The sequence below is a fragment of the Aegilops tauschii genome, chromosome 6 (genome assembly GCF_002575655.3).
Source record: "Aegilops tauschii subsp. strangulata cultivar AL8/78 chromosome 6, Aet v6.0, whole genome shotgun sequence".
NCBI lineage: Eukaryota > Viridiplantae > Streptophyta > Magnoliopsida > Poales > Poaceae > Aegilops > Aegilops tauschii.
Window position 1 is genome coordinate 456,753,703 of NC_053040.3, and position 23,317 is coordinate 456,777,019.

At 46.5% G+C, this 23,317-nt stretch overlaps 1 protein-coding gene and 1 long non-coding RNA gene across 2 annotated transcripts; both read right to left on the reverse strand.

Annotated features, from left to right (window-relative positions):
• Positions 1-5,068: 5,068 nt before the first annotated feature.
• LOC109780174 (uncharacterized) lies at positions 5,069-6,957 on the reverse strand. Its single transcript, XM_020338753.2, has 3 exons — positions 5,775-6,957; positions 5,590-5,692; positions 5,069-5,405 (listed from the first exon to the last, which is right to left on the reverse strand). The coding sequence occupies exons 1-3, from the start codon at positions 6,955-6,957 to the stop codon at positions 5,069-5,071; spliced, it is 1,623 nt and encodes a 540-aa protein (XP_020194342.2).
• Positions 6,958-16,640: 9,683 nt separating this feature from the next.
• Positions 16,641-19,642, reverse strand: LOC120966621 (uncharacterized). Its single transcript, XR_005760739.3, has 3 exons — positions 19,500-19,642; positions 19,241-19,386; positions 16,641-19,157 (listed from the first exon to the last, which is right to left on the reverse strand). It is a non-coding gene; the product is annotated as an uncharacterized lncRNA (long non-coding RNA).
• Positions 19,643-23,317: the final 3,675 nt, after the last annotated feature.

Below are 23,317 nucleotides of genomic sequence, written 5' to 3' on the forward strand. Positions count from 1 at the left end.
CTCCAACTCCAAGAGAAGCCTGAGGAATCGGGCAATTGGCGCCAACTCCACTTCTCGTCGCGGCGGTGATCCGCGGCCGTGAGGCAGTTGTGGTCGTCGCGGTTTGCAGCCAGGCAGTGCAATGCCCCACTGTAGTAATGCCCATTCCGGTCGGCATAAAAGAAACCCTCCGTGCATGATTCGATCACGTACAGCCGGTTCCTGACGGCCACGGCTAGGTTATGGCCCCTTCTCAGGCCGCTTGGGAGAAGTTGCGCCGAGGTCAGCACGGCGGCCGTCTTGGTGTCGTAGATGAGGGTAACACCACCGTTGCTGGTGGCGACGATGTAGCGGCCTAGAGCGGCGAAGTGCGCCGGACTACCGATGCTTGGAGTTGGAGGCCCTACCCGGACGGCCGGCTGCCCGTAGAGGCGCCGATGAAGGTCCCCTGACCCTAATAAAGAGCTGGAGTCGGAATCCACATCCAGGTCGTCGTCAATGTCCAGCTTGTGGATGCTGTATCCTCCTTTCTCGTGGTCAGCTACCACTACGTAGAGATGCCGCTTCCTCGCCGACAGATCCCTAGGGTTGGCTGCGCATCGCTAAACTGACGAACTTTATACCCCAACCCGGCGGCGAGGATCTGGCTGGCTCAGGCAGGGCCGACAGTCGCCTCCACCACCCTGCGGCCCCGGACGGAGATTGGGAGAAGGCGCCGGAGAACTGAAGTAGTTGGGGGCGACGGGGAGCTGCAGGGGATCCGTTCGATCTAAAAGACAGGTGGAGGCGCAGTTCTTTGGGACTCTACCGTCGCCGCGTGTGCCGATAGAGATCGGGGACGTAAGGAACCGGGGATTCGAACGAGATGGCGCCGTGCATCTGAAGATGCAGGCCGCCATGCCGCCGCCGCTGCCATCGTCAGCTGTGGTTTGGTGCGACGATAGCACCAATTACACGAGTTCACGACACGGGGCCAACTTGAAACTGCAGATCGATTGAGTTTTAAGTTTTTTGTGGAAAAGAAAAGGAAAAGCGAGCCGCATGCAAGGTTCTGGTCGTGTGACCGAGGCGGAGACCTGCATGGCGCTGTCAAAAGCCCATTTTAAGAAACGCTCAGCAATTCATATTTCAGAATTCTAACATAAAGAGTCAATAAAAAGTACTCCCTCCCTTACTAAATATAAGCCTTTTAGAGCATCTCCAACAGCGGCATCAAAAGACGCGCGCGGGGGGTAAACTTTCACTTTAGCGCGCACGGGACGTTTTGGCACGCTCCAGCGACGGCGGGAAACTAGCGCGCGGGGGAAAAGGCGGCAGCTCGCGCGGTAGATTTGGCGCACCGCTTCGAACGCGCCTATAAATTGCGGCGCTCGCCACGCGGCCTCCGCACTGCCACGCGCGCTCTCCCGCTCACTCTGACGCTTGCTCGCCGCTTCCTCGCCCCCGCCACCGCCGCGCCACCATGCCGCCGCGCCGCCGTGGATCGTCTGGCTACCGCGACGTCCGCGAGCGCCCCGGCGGCACCTACTAAGCTGAGATCCGGTCCGGCAACGTCCGGCTCGGCCTCGGCACGTTCGGGACCGCGCACGAGGCCGCGCGCGTACGACGCGGCGGCGTGGCGCCTAGAGAGGCCGCCGGCGCAGATGAACTTCCGCGACGTCTTCACGTGCGAGCAGGCACAGTCCGTCGCCCCTCCGCCTCGTCTTATCACGGACCAGAACCGTGCGGGGCACCGTCGGCGGCACCGCCGCCTCCTCGTCGCCGAGGAGGACGAGCGAGCCATGGAGGAGTGGCGTCGGCGCCACCCGGAGGACGTCACGGCGGAGCACGCCTTCTGGACGGCAAAGCGTCGCGCGGAGCGGTTGGACAGGCGTTGACGGAAGGCCCTGGCGATATCGCAATGCGATATCGTTGAAGCAGGTGGGGTGTCGATCTTTGGGGATAATGATCCTCATTGGGATGACATGTGGATCAATACCTCGGACAACACCAGTCCGGATGAGGAGGACGAGGACGACTCGGAGTAGGTTGTAGTTGCATCGTAGTTTTATCACCGTGGTTCATCTAGTTGCATCGTAGTATGTAGTTGCACTCTAGTTTTCAATGTAGTTGTATCGTAGTTTTATCTATCTATGCTATGAATATCTATGTATGGTTTTTTATATGAATTTTTATGTATCATTTTTTATTAAAAAATATGTATGTAATGTTCATGCGATCGCGCGCGCTGCATTTTAACGCGCCTGCTGGAGCTACGCGCACGCGCTAAATTTTAGCGCGGTTGCTGGAGCCAGCGCTGCCTGCCGTGCTTTTCCAGACGATGGACGCGCTGTAAAGTACTTTTTACAGCGCCGCGTGTTCGGCGGCTGTTCGAGATGCTCTTAGAGATCCCAGTATGTGCTACATACGAAGCAAAATGAATGAATTTACGCTCTAAAATATGTGTACATACATCCGTGTGTAGCCAAGGAAGATTTGGGCAGAGCAAATGCTCAATGCTGACCCAGACCATACGTGCGCCGCGGTGTCGCGGCAGGCGACGGAGCTTTTGCAGCCGTACATTTTGTACGGGCAGGCCGCCTTGATGTAGCCGAATAGGGTGTCCAGGTAGGGGTTCTGGAAGTAGGCGGCTGACGCGCCCGCGTTTATGCAGGCGAAAGGCCAACTCCAGTGCGACTTCAAACGGACGTCCGGTTGGCCGGATTTTGTCCCATTGGGGTGGTAATGAGTTTGTTTATGTCCGCCTCTGTCTGTTGGTTCGTGGGTGTGCCCAATGCGCGGCCGTATTTTAAATCATGTCCGGAGTGGACGTGATGAAAAAACAGAAAAACTTAAATAAAATGCCTAAAAAAGTAAATAAACGCAGTTAAAAAAATTTAAATCATAATTTAGGGGTCACGGCCACAAAACGGCCCAGTTTCACGGTCCGCTTAAACGGCCCAGTTCCATAATTTACATAAAACAAAATAATAAAACGTCGTAGGCGCGCTCCTGCTGTGCCCGTCGATGCCGTGCCCGTCGCCGTCTTCAGTAGCCGCTGGTGTCGTCGTCGTCGCTGACGAGGTCGACGTAGTCCGGCGGCGTCCAGAGGTGGGCCGCCGGTCCGTGGTGCACGGGGCGGTGGGTTGGATGGTGGCCGGTGCCTGCACCACCTCCTCCCGAGGCGAGGCGTCCCGCTCCGGCGACCGCGGCGGCGTGGGGCACCAGTTAACGCCCCCACGGCGTCAGCCATCTGCTCCGCCGTGCACAACCAGGTCCACCCCTGGCCCACCAGGCCCGGGTGGAAGGCGGCCACCGGCGGCTCCTCCATCATCTCCTTCTTCGGCACCATCTCCAGCTCGGGGATGGCGACGTCGCTAACCGCGGAGAGGGCCGTCATCTCCTCGAGGCCCTCCCATTGGCGCTCGTCGTGCGTGCGCATGGAGTCCTCCATGACACGCGCCATGAGACGGGCCTCCTCCTCCGCTGTCATGCGAGGAGGTGGAGGTGGCGACGGAGACGGGAAAGGCGACGGCGTGGGCGTGAGGCCGCGCACCCGCGTACGCCCGCGCAACTCCCGACGTGGCCGCCGCGGCCCCGACACCGTGCCGGCGAAGTAGGACGCGCGCCGCACGTCGTGCTCGTCCTGGAGCCATGTGTCCCACAGCACGGAGTCGGGGGCGTACCTCTCGTCGTAGTAGAGGTCATCGGGGAGGAGGCGGCGGCGGCGCTCGATCTCATCGCGCATATCCGCTCGTCGGCACCTTCGGGATCGGGACCCGGTCCGCGGAGAGGTGCCAATTGTTGAGGAGGTGCACGCCGCTCCACGGGACCGGCGTCCTCGTCTCCCAGTACCGCCAGCACACATCCACGGCCAGGTACCGCCAGTTGCGCTCGCCGGCGGCCCTAGGGGCGATGGTGAAGGGGGCAGGCGCGGGCGCTCGACTGGAGGAGCGTGGCGGTGATGCGGGCTCCTCCTTGACGGAGCCACGGCGGCGCCCCGAGGAGGAGCCGGCCTCGCGGTCGTGCTTCCCCTTGCGGCCGTAGTTCCAAAGCCCCATGGCTGCGGCCGGCCGGCGAGGTCGAGGAGGGGGAGCGGGGAGCGGCTAGGGTTTCGAGAGTGTCGGGTTTCGAGGGGGCAGAGAGGGGCCGGAGTGGGAAGTGTGGACGATGACCGGTCCACGGCTTCCCATTTAAGAAGGATGCGCGACCGTTCGCTGGGCGGATGACAGGTGGGGCCACCCGCCCGTGCGCATTGATGTTGGCGGGTGGGAGGTAGGTGGCCGCCTGCCACACTGCCCCGACGCAGACGTTCGAAGCGTCCGTTCGCTGTCCGCCGTGACCCAAACCCGGCGTATGTTTGCGCTCGAAATGGGTCGATCCAGACACAAAACGGACCAGATGGGTCCGGGACGTCGCGCGCTGGGCCGCCTCGTTTGTCCCTTTTACCCCAAATAGACGGGGCCGGATAAAATGGGGTCGCGCAGTGAAGTTGGCCTAGCACTTGCTGTCGTCGTTGCCACCACTGTCGCTGCATGCGACATGCTCCATAACGGAGCACTGCGATCAACGCCATAAATAAAGACAAAAAAATTACAAATCAGTTGATCAATCGTGTGGGGTGTACGGAATGCAGATTTTGGTTTGTTTGTTCGGCTTACCTGATAAATGGGGAGCTTCAGAGGGCCATGGCACTCGTCGCAGCGTAACATCGTCTTCGGCACGTAGGAGTCAATGTTTAAAATTGCCGGCTATTGAAAAAAGCGGCACCCACTAGCGGCAGCAATGAGCTATTGCCAGCAATAGCTGCAGCTATGCCAAATAGCGGTTTTGCAGAATACATGCAAGAATTTTGAAAATAAGTACAAGATACATGTCGAACTATAGAAATTCAGCATCGATTAAATAGTTGAGACAAACAGGAACATAATAACTGAACCATAAGATCATCCATTAAGCCAACATTCAGCAATCGTCTCAAGCGACAAAGCAAATAGTTCGGTAGACATTGGACCGTCTCAAGCGACAAAGAAAATAGTTCGACATTGGACACAGACTGCTAGTAAGTTTTGCAGATAAATAATCCATAAAGGTAGTGGTGCATTCTCTTCTATTCTTCTCCAGAATCTGAAGGAGACTTATCAGACTCCGATTCAGAAGAAGAAGCAGCTTGCGGCATTGTTTCAACACGCATAGCCATCAAGGACTGCAGGCTCACGGTCTTGATTTTCTTCCCAGGCCGAGAACTCCTCTTCCTTTTGGCTTGTCCCTGTGATGATGATGCCCTGTTTGGTGCCTCTTCCGATGCATCTTCATGAGCCTTCTCTTGTTCTTCATCAGCTTCTGCAGTTGGTTCTTTCCCAGTGATGAACTCATTTTCATAATCAGCAAGAATGTCATCTACTTTTTTCTCTATGGGATCTCTGTTTTTGTTCTCTCTCTTGTTCCTTCGTTTGAGAGTTGAATTTCACAAACACAAGATCCCTCATCCTGTCATGCAGCAGCCTATTGCGCTTCTTTGTATGAACCTAAAAGTTCATAAAAATTAAATACTTATAACAAATGTAGAAAACAGAAAACCCAATTGTATAAACTGCAAACATATAATTTGTTACCTCTTCGAAAGCTGACCAGTTCCTCTCACAAGCTGATGAGCTACATGTCAAATTAAGAATCCTAGATGCCAAAGTTCTCAACTTTGGTGTGCTGGTGCCATGGTTCAGCCACCATTTTGCTGCACATTATACAAGTTAATAGTTAAAGAAATGGAAATAGAAGCATTTTATTCATCAATCATATTAGCTACAATAACTAACCTAGATTAAAATTCTTGTTTCTCCTTTGCCTTATAGCAATCTCATGGCCGAAAGATCCTTGCTGATCTTGATACATGTTGAGTTCTTCAATTACAGTGTCTTGGGTTTCTTCGTCCTCAATCATCTTGCAAATGCATGTAATAACAGCAACTCTAAATGATCCATCATGCTCAATCTCTGACTTGTTTGGGTAATAATAGTGAGGATTCAAATAGTAGCCACCCAAGTGGAGAGGAGTCTTGAGCTTGCTGTCCCACCTTTTATCAATGATGTCCCAAGCAACTTTGTACTTGCTCTCATCATTATCAAACCTCACAGCAATATGTTTCTTTGCATCAAGCATTAATCCATGGAAGAATCCCATTGCAGGAACATCACTGTCCATTCTGCGAAGCACATTAGCCATTGGCTCGAAGAAATTAACAGCCATGTCAACATGTTTCCAAAAAACTTCAGATCGCACCACTTTGAGTGCTTTTTTCCCCTTTGCCTTTGTCAAGTATGAACCTAGTTCATTCATCTCATCTGATCTGAAGAGCCTTGTCAACTCCTTCTTGTTGTCTAGCAAACTTTTCAGATTTAAGTAAGCAGTGGCAAACCGAGTAACACCAGAGCGAACCAAGTCCTCCCCAAGAAATTTCCGCATCAAATCCAATACCCTTGTATGAGCATACAAGAAGCTAGTCACTTCTCTTGCACTTGAAATAGTTTTTGCAACTGGTCCAAGCTTCCCAAGATCCTCCAGCACGAGATCTAGGCAGTGAGCAGCACATCCATTCCAAAATATGGATGGTCTCTTTGCTGTTAGCATACTAGCTGCTGATACATTCACACTAGCATTATCAGTCACCACTTGCACAACATTTTCTTCACCTATTTCTTCTATGCATTTGTTCACCAAGTCAAATATGTATTTGCCATCTTTTCTGTCACCGGAGCAGTCCACCGAATCAATGAAGCAAACACCATGAGCACTGTGCACAACTAAATTCATAACTCCCCTGCCCTTCTTATCTGTCCATGCATCAGTCATAACCGTGCAACCTGTGAGCTCCCATGATTCCTTATGATTCTTGAATCCATCCAGCACCTTCTGTTTCCTCTTCTGCAAAAATGGTCCACTCATCTCATATGGACTAGGCCCTCTCAAGTCCTTGCCAAACTGTCCGATGGACTCAAGCATATGAGCAAAGCTAGGGAGGGTGACAGTGTTGCGAGGAATGCTAGCTTCATAGAAAAACTGGCAAATATACTCACAAACTCTGTCCCTTTTCTCTTCTCTTTTCATAGTTGACAACTTTGATTGGACCTTCTGGCTAACGTTGAATCCCTTTTGATTATTGCGAACAGACTCTTCTATAGATGTTTTCTTGTAAAACTTATCAATAGTGGCACTGCCACTACCTACCACAGCTCCAGAGTTACTCGTCCCACTGCCTCTTGTTGACTTCAGCAACACAACATCATTCCTCTCAAAGTCACAATCATCCCCACTACCCCTTTCATCATCTGAGTTCTCTATATTAATTGCAGATCGAACCCTTTGCACTTCATCCTTCTTCTTTTGCTTGTCACCACTCTTCTTCGTAAGAAAAGCAATAATCTCTTCCTTCACATTAGCTGGAACCTTCTTACATTTAATAGCATTGAAGCCAATAATGCAAGCAAGATGGTACTTCATTCTAGTAATTCCACCTTTCAATAGCTTGTCACAAAAATTGCACTGCAAATGGTACTTCTTGTTCACATCTGGGGCAAAACAGTACGCATATGCAGGGTCATCGGACGTTACTGCTTGCCTTGCTTGTGTTTGGGTTACCGAATCACCTACAGAAAAAGTACAAAATAATTGCATTAACCTACAGTGCTACAGATGACCTATTTGATTGATAATTAATCTATCCTAATTAAGGAAGAAGCAGATGATATATGCCACAATTAATTACTTGGATTCAGAAACATCTAACATTGTAAATTGTTGTTAAAGCATAGGAGATTTGCCACGGTTTATTTGATTGATAATCTACCTACAACGTATAACCTACTGAAAATAATAACTGGCTACTTGTTAGCTTTCAGATCGATAAGGGAGATGGAACATAAACTTGTTAGATTGCAGAACGTAAAACATAGAATACGTTTCTCTTCTATTGGAAGATAAACTTACATTCCCTCTACTTGGAACAATCCGTCTACTTGGACTGTACACACCGGCCCTTCGACAGCGGAGTCTTTCCGTCCGCTGTGCGCTTCCTCTTGCGACCCATCGCCGGTGGATTCTAGGATGAGAGGGCGTATTTTCGAGTGAGAGAGATGGTTTACCAATCAAAGAGAAACAGTGATCGAAATCAAGAACGCACTAGGAGTGGCTACACTCACACCGGAATAAGAGCAAAAGAACACGGTCAGCTCCTCTCGGCCTCAACTTGGCCTCTTCACACTGGAGTAGCTGGTCACATTAGTTTATACAGAAGGGAAACTGCATAAGGATTTGTAGAAACTAAAGTACAGTACTGTTGCACACCAACCACACCGAATAAATTCTGCCTGACATGGAATCGTTTGGTCAAGTATGTGCTTTGTAGTCTACAGCTGTAACGCCCAGGATGTGGCTATATCTCCCACGTGTCGAGGCACGACTTAGAGGCATAACTGCATAGTGGTTTTGTCGCAAGAAGGGTCATCTTCACACAATCCCATGTAATGAACAAGAAAGGGATAAAGAGTTGGCTTACAATCGCCACTTCATACAGTACATAAATATAATCCATACATCATCCAAAATACAAATATATAGACCGACTACGGTCAAGATCCAGATGAAAATAAGATAACCCCAAATGCTAGATCCCCGATCGTCCCAACTGGGCTCCACTACTGATCATCAGGAAAAGACACATAGTAACGACCACGTTCCTCGTCGAACTCCCACTTGAGATCGACCCCATCATCTGCACTGGCATCGTTGGCACCTGCAACTGTTTTGGTAGAATCTGTGAGTCACGAGGACTCAGCAATCTCACACCCGCGAGATCAAGACTATTTAAGCTTATAGGAAAGGAAGGTGTAATAAGGTGGAGCTGCAGCGGCAATAAGCATATATGGTGGCTAACTTGCGCAAATGAGAGCGAGAAGAGAAGCAACGGAACGGTCGTCATCTAGCAATGACCAAGAAGTGATCCTGAACTCCTACTTACGTCATACATAACTCAGACCGTGTTCACTTCTCGGACTCCGCCGAGAAGAGACCATCACGGCTACACACGCAGTTGATGTATTTTAATTGGGTCAAGTGACAAGTTCTCTACAACCGGACATTAACAAATTCCCATCTGCCTCATAACCGCGTGCACGGCTTTCGAAAGATAATACCCTGCAGGGGTGTCCCAACTTAGCCCATCATAAGCTCTCACGGTCAACGAAGGATAAACTTTCTCCCGGAAAAACCCGATCAGTCTCGGAATCCCGGTTTACAAGACATTTCGACAATGGTAAAACAAGATCACCAAAGCCGCCCGATGCGCCGACAAATCCCGATAGGAGCTGCACATATCTCGTTCTCAGGGCACACCGGATGAGACATCCTACGAGTAAAACCAGACCTCGAGTTTTCAGGAGGGGGCCCCGCAGTCTACTCAGTTCGGACCAATACTCGAAGGAGCACTGGCCCGGGGGGTTAAAATAAGATGACCCTCGGGCTCGCGAAAACCCGGGGGAAAAAGGCTTAGGTGGCAAATGGTAAAACCAAGGTTGGGCCTTGCTGGAGGAGTTTTATTCAAGGCGAACTGCCAAGGGGGTTCCATAAATCACCCGACCGCGTAAGGAACGCAAACTCAAGGAACATAAAACCGGTATAACAGAAACTAGGGCGGCAAGAGTGGAACAAAACACCAGGCATAAGGCCGAGCCTCCCACCCTTTACCAAATATATAGATGCATTAATTAAATAAGAGATATTGTGATATCCCAACATATCCATGTTCCTACATGGAAACAACTTCAACTTCACCTGCAACTAGCAACGCTATAAGAAGGGCTGAGCAAAAGCGGTAACTTAGCCAAACAACGGTTTGCTAGGAAAGGATGGTTAGAGGCTGACATGGCAAAATGGGAGACATGATATAGCAAGAGATAGGTAGCGTATCATGGCAATAGAGCGAACAACTAGCAAAGCAAAGATAGAAGTGATTCCGAGGGGTGGTCATCTTGCCTGCAAGGTTCTCAGAGTTGGCGAAAGCTTGATCCTCGTAAGCGTACTCAACAGGTTCCTCGTTCACGAACTCGTTTCCCGGCTCTACCCAAGACAAGAACACAAACAAACGGAACCACAATCAATCACGAGAAATGCACAAGCAACATGATGCAAAACATGTATGATATGCAAGATATGATATGCGATGCATATGCGTGCTCCGGAAGGAAAATGATGAATAAAGCAGTAACTTGGCAAACCAAGCATGCCACTGGAACGATGAGATGATTTCGGTCGAAATCGATATAAAGATCACCGGAAACGGATGCACGGTTTGCAAATGGCGGGCAAAACAAGAATGACACGAATCTGCGATTAACAGCATGATAGCACTTAAAATGCAATAAGCAACAATGCTACAGCACTCCAACATAGCAAAAAAACATATTACAGTAATCTACAGGAGATGCTTGACAAAAGATGAACACTGAGCTACGGCTAGATCACAACATATCAAGCTCAAACAAGCATTGCAAAAGTGCAAAAGATAACAGGTTCACAGACTTGGTGAAAAACTGGACATGGCAGAAAACTGCATCAGGTAGCAATGTTCCGAACACGAAATCAACATGCTACAGGAACTTAACATGGCAAAACAAGGCATGCCAGTATTCTACTAAAAGCACATGACAAAAGTCCCTTACTGACCATAAGAAATAAAGGACCAGAAGATATGATGGCAAGCATGTGAACATAGCAAGTTTCGTTATCAGGTTCCAGACTTAGAAGAAAACAGAGCATGGCAGAAACAATAATATGTAGGCATGTTGGTGAGCTTGATGCACTCACCACAAAGCAATTCATGACAAAACTAGCATACCTACAGAAAGATGGCATGTTTATGAAGCTATCCATGGAAAGAACAAAAGCATAGCATGAATGGATCAACTACAACAAGCTTGGAAAAAATGAACATCATGTTAAGAATCTGCCAGAAATATTTTATAGCAAACGTAGATCAAGATTGAGTCATGCAATGGCACTACATAATTGCAAACAAGGGCAGGAATAGATCAATTACAACAATAGCTACAAAACATCCTTACTGAACATCTCCAAAATATGCATGTATCTCTCTGTAGCATCAAATTTACATGGCAACAAAATAACAGCAGACGAGGACTTAGAGAAATCACCAAGTCCCTGAAATCAGAAACATTACGGGGCCTAGTTTGCATGTTTGTGCTAGTCACCACAGAGACCATAAAAATACATGGCATACACCCTTGTAAAGATGGCATGGCATACAATAAAACACATGTAGAGCTCATGCCCATAAGATGCACAGATTAAATGATACAAAAATGACAAATCTCCAAGTTCTGCTAAGAACCAGAGGATAACAGCAACTAGCCCTTTTGCAACAGAGATTTGGGCATCAAAATGACCTCTAATGAACATGGTGCAATTGAAAAAAATGTAGAGCATCACGAGGCGAATAACTTGACATATTACACGCGCGAAACGGAGCTACATGGAAGGAGTTATGCACTAATGAACAGGGGTACATATTGAGAAAAATCATAGACTTAGGGAAAATTTAGAGGGGTCGAGGGGAAAAGTCAACGCGCCAGTTACCAGATCCGATGGAGGAGAGAGCTCGGGCTCGGCTCGCCGGCCGGAGGAGGAGGCGCGGGGACCCCGGCAGGGCGGCGGAGGGAGAGGCGAGGAGGAGGCGGCGGCCTCGGGACCGGCAACGGCAATGGCCGGCGGCGAGGTCCAGGCCGGGCGGCGGCGGAGACAGGACGGCAGGCGGCCGCGGCGGGGCGGCGCCGGCCGGTGGCGGCGCGGGGCGGCGGCGCGGGTGGCAGGCGGCGGCGGGCGCGCGGGCCGGGAGGAGCGGCGGCGGCTGGGCTCGCGGGCCCTCCTCGGGCTCGCCGGGTCGGCGGCGGTGGGAGGCCGAAGACGCTGACGTGGCGGCGCCCGATTGGACGGTGGGCGGGGTGGACGCGTCCGGCTCCACCCGGACGTGTCCGGCGGCGGGAGGGACGAGGGTTACGGTTTGGACTGTGTTTGTTTTTCGGGAGGGATGCATTTAAATAGGTAGAGGGAGCTAGGAGGCTCCAAATGAGGTGCGGTTTTCGCCCACACGATCGTGATCGAACGACCTAGAGCATGGAAGAGAGTTTGGTGGGTTTTGGGCTGTTTTGAGAGGGGGGGTTTTGCTGCACACTCAAATGGCCTTTGCGGATGCCCGGTTAACCGTTGGAGTACCAAACGACCTCCAAATGGAACGAAACTTGACCGGTGGTCTCCGGGTGGTATAATAAGGCCACTTGACAAGCCTCGGTCCATTCCGAGAATGTTTGACACCCGCTCGCGAAAGAAAATAAGAGGGGTGCACCGGAGGAGATAGGAGCGCCGGATTACAAAACGGACAACGGGAAAAATGCTCGGATGCATGAGACAAACACGTATGCAAATGCAATGCACATGGTGACATGATATGAATTGCATGACATGAACAAAATGCAAAACGAAAAACAAAACCCGACCACGAAGGGAATATCATAGCACATAGCCGAAAATGGCAAGAGTCGGAGTTACAAATATGGAAAGTTGCATGCGGGGTGTTACAACAGCATATGATTCAGTTTTCCACCTTGTGATATGAAATCAAAACTTCAGCTCAGATTCTTAATTCACCAAGGATATACTCTGGTTATTATTATGTCTTATTTCAGTGCTGCAGTCTATGATGAGGGTGCTAATGAGACAAGAGTCTACAATGACAAGATCCATAATCAACTGAAAAACATACCCGAGATCTGTGTGCAACATGATAGTATGTTAACCTGTGGTTCGAGTATCTTTTTTCCTTTGGTGACATGTTTGGTTGTAGAAATATTCGTTAGCAAAATAAACTAATGCAAATGTGTTAGCTGAGCATGAGCAACCTGAGTTATTTCTTGAAGAATTCCCTGCTAATTTGTGTTCTCTTGAAATACCCCACCATCCCTACCAAATGCAGCTTAACTAGAAAACTAGGCCTACCTACAGGGACTAACTCTTGTGGCTTTTCTATAAAGGAGATCTGGGACCTGCCTGTGGAGTCAAGGACTCTAACGTAGTTCTTCACGCAACTTAATTTTGACTCCTCTCAGTATATGGTGCTATCATTTATGAATTCGTGGCATTTTCATTCTTTACAGATTTTTTGGTATTGTTCGTTTGTCATTTGTATGATGTTCATGCATCGAAAAATTAATCTTTCCTCACAAGATTCACTTGTTTCAATCTGGGGAACAGTTGAAGGAAATATGCCCTATAGGCAATAATAAAGTTGTTATTTATATTTCCTTACATCATGATAAATGTTTATTATTCATGCTAGAATTGTATTAACCGGAAACTTAGTACATGTGTGAATACATAGACAAACAGAGTGTCACTAGTATGCCTCTACTTGACTAGCTCGTTGAATCAAAGATGGTTAAGTTTCCTAGCCATAGACATGAGTTGTCATTTGATTAACGGGATCACATCACTATAGAATGATGTGATTGACTTGACCCATTTCGTTAGCTTAGCACTTGATCGTTTAGTTTATTCCTATTGCTTTCTTCATGACTTATACATGTTCCTATGACTATGAGATTATGCAACTCCCGAATACCGGAGGAACACTTAGTGTGCTATCAAACGTCACAACGTAACCGCGTGATTATAAAGATGATCTACAGGTGTCTTCGAAGATGTTTGTTGGGTTGGCATAGATCGAGATTAGGATTTGTCACTCCGTTTTACAGAGAGGTATCTCTGGGCCCTCTCGGTAATGCACATCACTATAAGCCTTGCAAGCAATGTGACTAATGAGTTAGTTGCGGGATGATGCATTACAGAACGAGTAAAGAGACTTGCCGGTAACGAGATTGAACTGGGTATTGAGATACCGACGATCGAATCTCGGGCAAGTAACATACCGATGACAAGGGAACAACGTATGTTGTTATGCGGTTTGACCGATAAAGATCTTCGTAGAATATGTAGGAACCAATATGAGCATCCAGGTTCCGCTATTGATTATTGACCGGAGATGACTCTCGGTCATGTCTACATAGTTCTCGAACCCATAGGGTCCGCACGCTTAACGTTCGGTGACGATCGGTATTATGAGTTTATGTGTTTTGATGTACCGAAGGTTGTTCGGAGTCCCGGATATGATCACAGACATGACGAGGAATCTCGAAATGGTCGAGACATAAAGATCGATATATTGGGTGGCTATGTTTGGACATTGGAATGGTTCCGGGTGAGTTCGGGCATTTACCGGAGTACCGGGAGGTTACCGGAAACCCCCGGGGAGTATATGGGCCTTATTGGGCCTTAGTGGGAGAGATGAGGAGGCGGCCAAGGAGGGGGCGCCCCCCACCCCCCAAGCCCAATCCGAATTGGGTGGGGGGCCGGCCCCCCTTTCCTTCCTCCCTCTCTCCTCCTTCCTTCCTCTCCTACTCCAATTAGGGAAGGGGGGAATCCTACTCCTGGTGGGAGTAGGACTCCCCTAGGGCGCGTCATAGAGAGGGCCGGCCCCTCCCCTCCTCCACTCCTTTATATACGGGGGAGGGAGGACCCCATAGACACACAAGTTGATTGTTTAACCGTGTGCGGTGCCCCCTCCACAGATTTCCACCTCGGTCATATCGTTATAGTGCTTAGGCGAAGCCCTGCGTCGGTAACTTCATCATCACCGTCATCACGCCGTCGTGCTGAAGCTCTCCCTCGACACTCAGCTGGATCTAGAGTTCGTGGGACGTCACCGAGCTGAACGTGTGCAGATCGCGGAGGTGCCGTACTTTCGGTACTAGGATCGGTCGGATCGTGAAGACGTACAACTACATCAACCACGTTGTCATAACGCTTCCGCTTTTGGTCTACGAGGGTACATGGACAACACTCTCCCCTCTCGTTGCTATGCATCACCTAGATGGATCTTGCGTGTGCGTAGGAATTTTTTTGAAATTACTGCGTTCCCCAACAGTGGCATCCGAGCCAGGTCTATGTGTAGATGTTATTTGCACGAGTAGAACACAAAGAGTTGTGGGCGATAATAGTCATACTGCTTACCAGCATGTCATACTTTGATTTGGCGGTATTGTTGGATGAAGCGGTCCGGACTGACATTACGCGTACGCTTACGCGAGACTGGTTCTACCGTCGTGCTTTACACACAGGTGGCTGGCGGGTGTTAGTTTCTCCAACTTTAGTTGAATCGAGTGACTACGCCCGGTCCTTGTTGAACGTTAAAACAGCACACTTGACGAAAAATCGTTGTGGTTTTGATGCGTAGGTAAGAATGGTTCTTGCTCAGCCTGTAGCAGCCACGTAAAACTTGCAACAACAAAGTAGAGGACGTCTAACTTGTTTTTGCAGCGCATGTTGTGATGTGATATGGTCAAGACATGATGCTAAATTTTATTGTATGAGATGATCATGTTTTGTAACAGAGTTATCGGCAACTGGTAGGAGCCATATGGTTGTCGCTTTATTGTATGCAATGCAATCGCCCTGTAATTATTTTTACTTTATCACTAAGCGGTAGCGATAGTCGTAGAAGCAATAGTTGGCGAGACGACAACGATGCTACGATGGAGATCAAGGTGTCGCGCATGTGACGATGGTGATCATGACGGTGCTTTGGAGATGGAGATCAAAGGCACAAGATGATGATGGCCATATCATATCACTTATATTGATTGCATGTCATGTTTATCCTTTATGCATCTTATTTTGCTTAGTTCATCGGTAGCATTATAAGATGATCCCTCACTAAATTTCAAGGTACAGGTGTTCTCCCTGAGTATGCACCGTTGCGAAAGTTCGTCGTGCCGAGACACCACATGATGATTGGGTGTGATAAGCTCTACGTTCACATACAACGGGTGCAAGCCAGTTTTGCACACGCAGAATACTCGGGTTAAACTTGAAGAGCCTAGCATATGCATATATGGCCTCGGAACACTGAGACCGAAAGGTCGAGCATGAATCATATAGTAGATATGATCAACATAGTGATGTTCGCCATTGAAAACTACTCCATCTCACGTGATGATCGGACATGGTTTAGTTGATTTGGATCACGTGATCACCTAGATGATTAGAGGGATGTCTATCTAAGTGGGAGTTCTTAAGTAATATGATTAATTGAACTTTAATTTACCATGAACTTAGTACCTGATAGTATTTTGCATGTCTATGTTGTTGTAGATCAATGGCCCGTGCTACTGTTCATTTTAATTTTAATGCGTTTCTAGAGAAAGCTAAGTTGAAAGATAATGGTAGCAACTACACGGACTGGGTCCGTAACTTCACTACAACAAGAACCCACCTTTAGCAACGCATCGATGTGTTGTCGAATTTCCATATAAGCGTTGCCGAGGTCTACACCAACGGATGTATATATATGTGTTGTCGTTGGTGGCGTTGCAACGGCCTACAACAACACATATAATTGCGTTGGTAATCAACGTGAATAAGTGTTGCAAAGCAGCAACGCATATAATTACAACAGAACAACGCTTCATATGCGTTGCTGGTTAACCAGAACTAGTTTGGGATGGACATAAACATATTATTGCAAGCGCTAATGCATAGCATGAACAATTACCAATATTTTATATATTACCACAATAATTATTGGATTAATAGTGATGGTGCACAAGAGTAACAAATCAGATTGGTTGCATTACATGGAACAAAATCCAAAGAGTAAACACATGATTTTCCTTACATTGACCCTGAAAATGACATCACATCATTTCTATACAATGACCATGAAAATGGCATTCTAAAAAATAAACGTAAAACTATCTTGGTGGTAGTCCCATTCTCCGCCTTGCTAGAAACCACTTAGCCATGCATCATCTATTTATCTTGGCAATCTACATCAAATAAAAACTGACATGAGTAACGTACCATTACAGAAAGAAAAAAAATCTGGCCAATATACAACACAATTAAAAAAAGAGGGGGAACATACAAAGGCTGACGGCATTGCAATAACTAATCTAGCTGCATGACAATTACTTTTGACATTTTTGAGTGGCCAGATCAACTGATCATATATTTCTAATGTAGCATTAGAAAGGTTACCAAGCTAGGTTGGTCCCATTACATAGAAGTAGAAGAGCATGTTGTTGGCTTGACATCTAGTCTTGCGAATTGCATATTCAGGTAAGTTTGATTTGCTAAATCAGAATAACTTCACCGATGATTTGTACTACTATCATTTTGGCAATTCATCTGTTTTTATGGTTTTGTACCTGTCACGCTAAATACTTTGCACACTCATTGTTATTTAGAGATTTAGATCATTTCTATCATGGTAAGTGCAGAACAGTATAACCTTGCCTTTGTGGAACCACATACTGGACACTGATTTCTATCATAGTTATTTGAAAACAAAAACATGTGTATAGTCTGTTATAAATTTAAAACTGCACAGTAAGCTTATTACAACATTGATCATTGGTATAGGATGGAAAAAAATAGAAATTACATATAATCATATTTTTTTCTTGAACACTTGATGCTCATGATTATGCTAGATGAATATATTTAATTTAACTTTCAGTGGCGTCAAGTTCAATTCTTGTTTCACATTCACTAAACCTGGGGAAAACATGTCAATGTAGGGCAAGAGAAGCTTATCTATATGGTGGCGCATCTTTTGTGCAGTTTCAGATCGAGCGACGATTGGTAGACGGCTGGTCAAAAAATGCAAATAAGTACACAGAATTGAGGAAATCAGATGTTCTTGAAGTTAAAATCAAGAGAATTGCATGAAGCAAGTTCAGAGACATGCAATTAGCTGCCATCAGTTACACAAAAAAGAAGTAAACCATCCACACATAAGAAAACAGAATGCCCATCTTAGTTAATATCCCACCTGTCCTCAAAAGTAGAAAATGACCACCTTAACATCATCTGCAATCCCTAGTTCCTTTCTCATCTGATATATTGAAAGTATTTTAGTTTTGAACGAAAAATATGGGTAGGTAGGATAACACTCTCGAGCAGAATCCAATAGACCTCAGATCCAGATTTGTGTAATCTTCTCACCACAAAAGGCACGTCAATGACATCAGTACATCGTGGAAAGCATGCACTGTACAAGATAAAATCAGTCACGTTTTATTCATGAGAAGTGCAAGTCAATATTTAGATCTTTGGAAATATCATCACTTGGAAGCAAGGACATACTAGGGTAGCATCCAGGGAGTCGTCACAAGAATTCACAATGTGAGTTCTCCTTTGCAATTGAACAGATAAAAAAAAACCAGCTTGCATATGTAACTGTGAAAGCACAATATTAAGGTGAAATGAAGATGTCGGGATCAAGATTTACATGCATATTGACTAAATCTTTTTTTCTTCTAAAATAAAAGAAATTTGGCTCTGGAAGGAGGATGCCTTTCAGAACTAAGACCAACCAGCTAATAACAATGCAGTTAATAACAAACCACACATATGGAACGTTAAACATGTATTTATCCCAAAGGTTGAAAACTTTCAACTTAAATTTAGCATGCCCAGTTTGTGTAAGCAAGTGCTACTATAAGGAAGTAAAGTATGTAAACAAAGGCACCTGCCACACATTTGAGCGATGACGATGTCCAGCTGCTACAGCGTACTCAGCATAAATGAAGTCTCAACTACAAACTGAAGATAACAAATCGGGGTTTTCCTGTATGTTAGGAAACTCAAATAAGATAACGGTGCAAAGAAGCAAAAAAAATTGTATACTGGCAATCTGTCCCAAATAAAAGCTATCAAAATTCTAAGGCACTATTAGTATTACTTAGAGCTGAAGAGTTTTGTGGCGTAAATATAAAAGATAAAAATTTATGTACCAAGCATAGTGAAGAAGTTACAGAATACAATCTCAGAAAAAATACAGAAGTTACAGAATATATCAGAACGTGTGTGCCATGTCATCAAGCTGTTATTAGCAAAAAGCCGTCATAAATTAGCAAAAAACAGAAGTTACAGAATACATTAGGATGCATAAGAAGTACTTACATCCTGGTATTTCAGTGCGCACACAATTGCAGTGGAGAACTCAGAACATGGAGCGGCATGGATGCAATAGGCCAGGCGAGTGATCAAGGTAGCATAGATCATTGTCGAGATTGCTGGAAAAGAAACAGCCCTGGCATCATGGCCAAGCCACACCAAACACCAGCGAGGGTAAGAGCAGAGGGGATCAGTGCCTTACTGAACCGTCGGCGTTGGAGTCGAGGTAACCGAGGCAGCGCAGACCGTCGAGCCCGATTGATAGCCGTTCGTGCAGAGACGCGGGGTGGTGGGCCGACAAACTGGAGGCGCCAAAGCTACGCCGGCGACCCATGGTGACTAGGGTTTCTGCGGGGGCGTGGGCAGGGGTGCGAAAGGCGTCGCTGAGGCGGCGGGTTAGAGGAGAACAGTAAGAGGGATCCTAACCAGGGATCAGCAGTGCAGGGGAGCGCCGGACCTACCTGGAATCAGTGGTGGCGGAGAGAGAGGAATCGGGGAGAGAGCTGGCGGAGAGGATTTTTCTTCCTTTCATCCTTAGATGCGCATTGGGTGGAGGAGGTGGTGGTGGTGGATAGAGGTCAGAAGCCTTCGTGGCTCGTGGGAAGGTGGGAGGGTTAACCCAACGATAACACATGCTATAGTTCGTTGCTAGATATGTGTTGGTATATGGGGGTGTTTGTTGTAGTGCTTGAGGATTATCCTCATTGCTGCACAGAAGAATTAGGTCCTGGAAGCACCGCTAGGTGCAAGACCCGCTGCAGGAGCAACGCCGGACGTTGTGAACGCCTGGCAGAGCAAAGCTGATGACTACTCGATAGTTCAGTGTGCCATGCTTTACGGCTTAAGGCCGGGACTTCAACGACGTTTTGAACGTCATGGAGCATATGAGATGTTCCAGGAGTTGAAGTTAATATTTCAAGAAAATGCCCGGATTGAGAGATATGAAGTCTCCAATAAGTTCTATGGCTGTAAAATGGAGGAGAATAGTTCTGTCAGTGAGCATATACTCAAAATGTCTGGGTATCATAATCATTTGACTCAGCTGGGAGTTAATCTTCCGGTTGATAGTGTCATTGAGAGAGTTCTTCAATCATTGCCATCAAGCTACAAAAGCTTCGTGATGAACTATAACATGCAAGGGATGGATAAGACGATTCCCGAGCTCTTCGCAATGTAAAGGCTGCGGAGGTAGAAATCAAGAAGGAGCATCAAGTGCTGATGGTCAACAAGACCACCAGTTTCAAGAAAAAGGGTAAAGGAAAGAAGGGGAACTTCAAGAATAATGGCAAGCAAGTTGCTGCTCAAGTGAAGAAGCCCAAGTCTGGACCTAAGCCCGAGACTGAGTGCTTCTACTACAAAGGGACTGGTCACTAGAAGCGGAACTGCCCCAAGTATTTGGTTGATAAGAAGTATGGCAAGGTGAACAAAGGTAGATATACATGTTATTGATGTGTACCTTACTAATACTCGCAGTAGTGTCTGGGTATTTGATACTGGTTCTGTTGCTAATATTTGCAACTCGAAACAAGGGACTACGGATTAAGCGAAGATTGGCTAAGGACGAGGTGACGATGCGCGTGGGAAATGGTTCCAAAGTCGATGTGATCTCCATCGGCACGCTACCTCTACATCTACCTTCGGGATTAGTTTTAGACCTGAATAATTGTTAGTTGGTGCCAGCGTTAAGCATGAACATTATATCTGGATCTTGTTTGATGCGAGACGGTTATTCATTTAAATCTGAGAATAATGTTTGTTCTATTTATATGAGTAATATCTATTTTGGTCATGCACCCTTGCAGAATGGTCTATTTTTGTTGAATCTCGATAGTAGCGACACACTTATTCATAATATTGAAGCCAAAAGATGCAGAGTTGATAATGATAGTGCAACTTATTTGTGGCACTGCCGTTTAGGTCATATTGGTGTAAAGCGCATGAAGAAACTCCATTCTAATGGACTTTTGAAATCACTTGATTATGAATCACTTGGTACTTGCGAACCATGCCTCATGGGCAAGATGACTAAAACTCCGTTCTCCGGAACAATGGAGCGAGCAACGGATTGGTTGGAAATCATACATACTGATGTCTGTGGTCCAATGAATATTGAGGCTCGCGGCGGGTATCGTTATTTTCTGACCTTCACAGATGATTTGAGCTGATATGGGTATATCTACTTAATGAAACATAAGTCTGAAACATTTGAAAAGTTCAAAGAATTTCAGAGTGAAGTGGAAAATCATGGTAACAAGAAAATAAAGTTTCTACGATCTGATCGTGGAGGAGAATATTTGAGTTATGAGTTTGGTCTTCATTTGAAATAATGTGGAATAGTTTCGCAACTCACGCCACCCGGAACACCACAACGTAATAGTGTGTCCGAACGTCGTAACCGCACTTTATTAGATATGGTGCAATCTATGATGTCTCTTACTGATTTACCGCTATCATTTTGGGGTTATGCTTTAGAGACGACTGGATTCACGTTAAATAGGGCACCATCTAAATCCGTTGAGACGACACCTTATGAACTGTGGTTCATTGTTGAGGAAATCGTAAACTGGTAGCTGCTCGGTTGGCTGGCGAGTAGGGGATTAATAGGCTAATTGGCAAGTTAATCGGCCATTTAATTAATTAATCGGACGATTTATCGGTTTATTGGCTACTCGGCGACCCTACGCGTCGGGATTAATCGGCAAGTTAACTGGTTAATCGGACGAATTCTTGAACAGGGTTGTGGTTTGGCAAGAAACCCAAGTTGTCGTTTCTTAAAGATTGGGGCTGCGATGCTTATGTGAAAAAGCTTCAACTAAATGTGTCTTCATAGGATACCCAAAGGAAACTATTGGGTACACCTTCTACCACATATCCAAAGGCAAGACATTTGTTGCTAAGAATGGATCCTTTCTAGAGAAGGAGTTTCTCTCGAAAGAAGTGAGTGGGAGGAAAGTAGAACTTGATGAGGTAACTGTACCTGCTCCCTTATTGGAAAGTAGTTCATCACAGAAACCGGTTTCTGTGACGCCTGCACCAATTAGTGAGGAAGCTAATGATGTTGATCATGAATCTTTAGATCAAGTTACTACCGAACCTCGTAGGTCAACCAGAGTAAGATCCGCACTAGAGTGGTACGGTAATCCGGTTCTGGAGGTCATGTTACTTGACCATGACGAACCTACGAACTATGAGGAAATGATGATGAGCCCAGATTCCGCGAAATGGCTTGAGGCCATGAAATCTGAGATGGGATCCATGTATGAGAACAAAGTGGGGGCTTTGGTTGACTTGCCCGATGATCGGCAAGCCGTCGAGAATAAATGGATCTTCAAGAAGAAGACTGCGCTGACGGTAATGTTACTGTCTACAAAGCTCGACTTGTTGCGGAAGGTTTTCGACAAGTTCAAGGAGTTGACTACGATGAGACCTTCTCACCCGTAGCGATGCTTAAGTTCGTCCAAATCATGTTAGCAATTGCTGCATTTTATGATTATGAAATTTGGCAAATGGATGTAAAGACTGCATTCCTGAATGGATTTCTGAAAGAAGAGTTGTATATGATGCAACCTGTAGGTTTCATCAATCCAAAGGACGCTAACAAAGTGTGCAAACTCCAGCGATCCATTTATGGACTGGTGCAAGCATCTCGAAGTTGGAATAAACGTTTTGATAGTGTGATCAAAGCATATGGTTTTATACAGACTTTTGGAGAAGCCTGTATTTACAAGAAAGTGATTGGGAGCTCTGTAGCATTTCTAATATTATATGTGGATGACATATTGTTGAAATGATATAGAATTTATGGATAGCATAAAAGGATACTTGAATAAGAGTTTTTAAATGAAAGACCTCGGTGAAGCTGCTTATATATTAGGCATCAAGATCTATAGAGATATATCAAGACGCTTAATTGGACTTTCACAAAGCACATACCTTGATAAAGTTTTGAAGAAGTTCAAAATGGACCAATCAAAGAAAGGGTTCTTGCCTATGTTACAAGGTGTGAAATTGAGTCAGAGTCAATGCCCGACCACTGTAGAAGATAGAGAGAAAATGAAAGTCATTCCCTATGCTTCAGCCATAGGTTCTATCATGTATGCAATGTTGTGTACCAGACCTGATGTGTGCCTTGTTATTAGTTTAGTAGGGAGGTACCAAAGTAATCCAGGAGTGGATCACTGGACAGCGGTCAAGAACATCCTAAAATACCTGAAAAGGACTAAGGATATGTTTCTCGTTTATGGAGGTGACAAAGAGCTCGTCGTAAATGGTTACGTCG

Coding starts and splice junctions, on each gene's coding strand:
- LOC109780174 (XM_020338753.2), bottom strand. CDS start 6,957: ATGCTTGAGTCCATCGGACAGTTTGGCAAGGACTTGAGAGGGCCTAGT. Junction 5,693..5,774: donor AAACAAGAATTTTAATCTAG/GTTAGTTATTGT, acceptor TATAATGTGCAG/CAAAATGGTGGCTGAACCAT. Junction 5,406..5,589: donor TCAGCTTGTGAGAGGAACTG/GTCAGCTTTCGA, acceptor TCTCAAACGAAG/GAACAAGAGAGAGAACAAAA.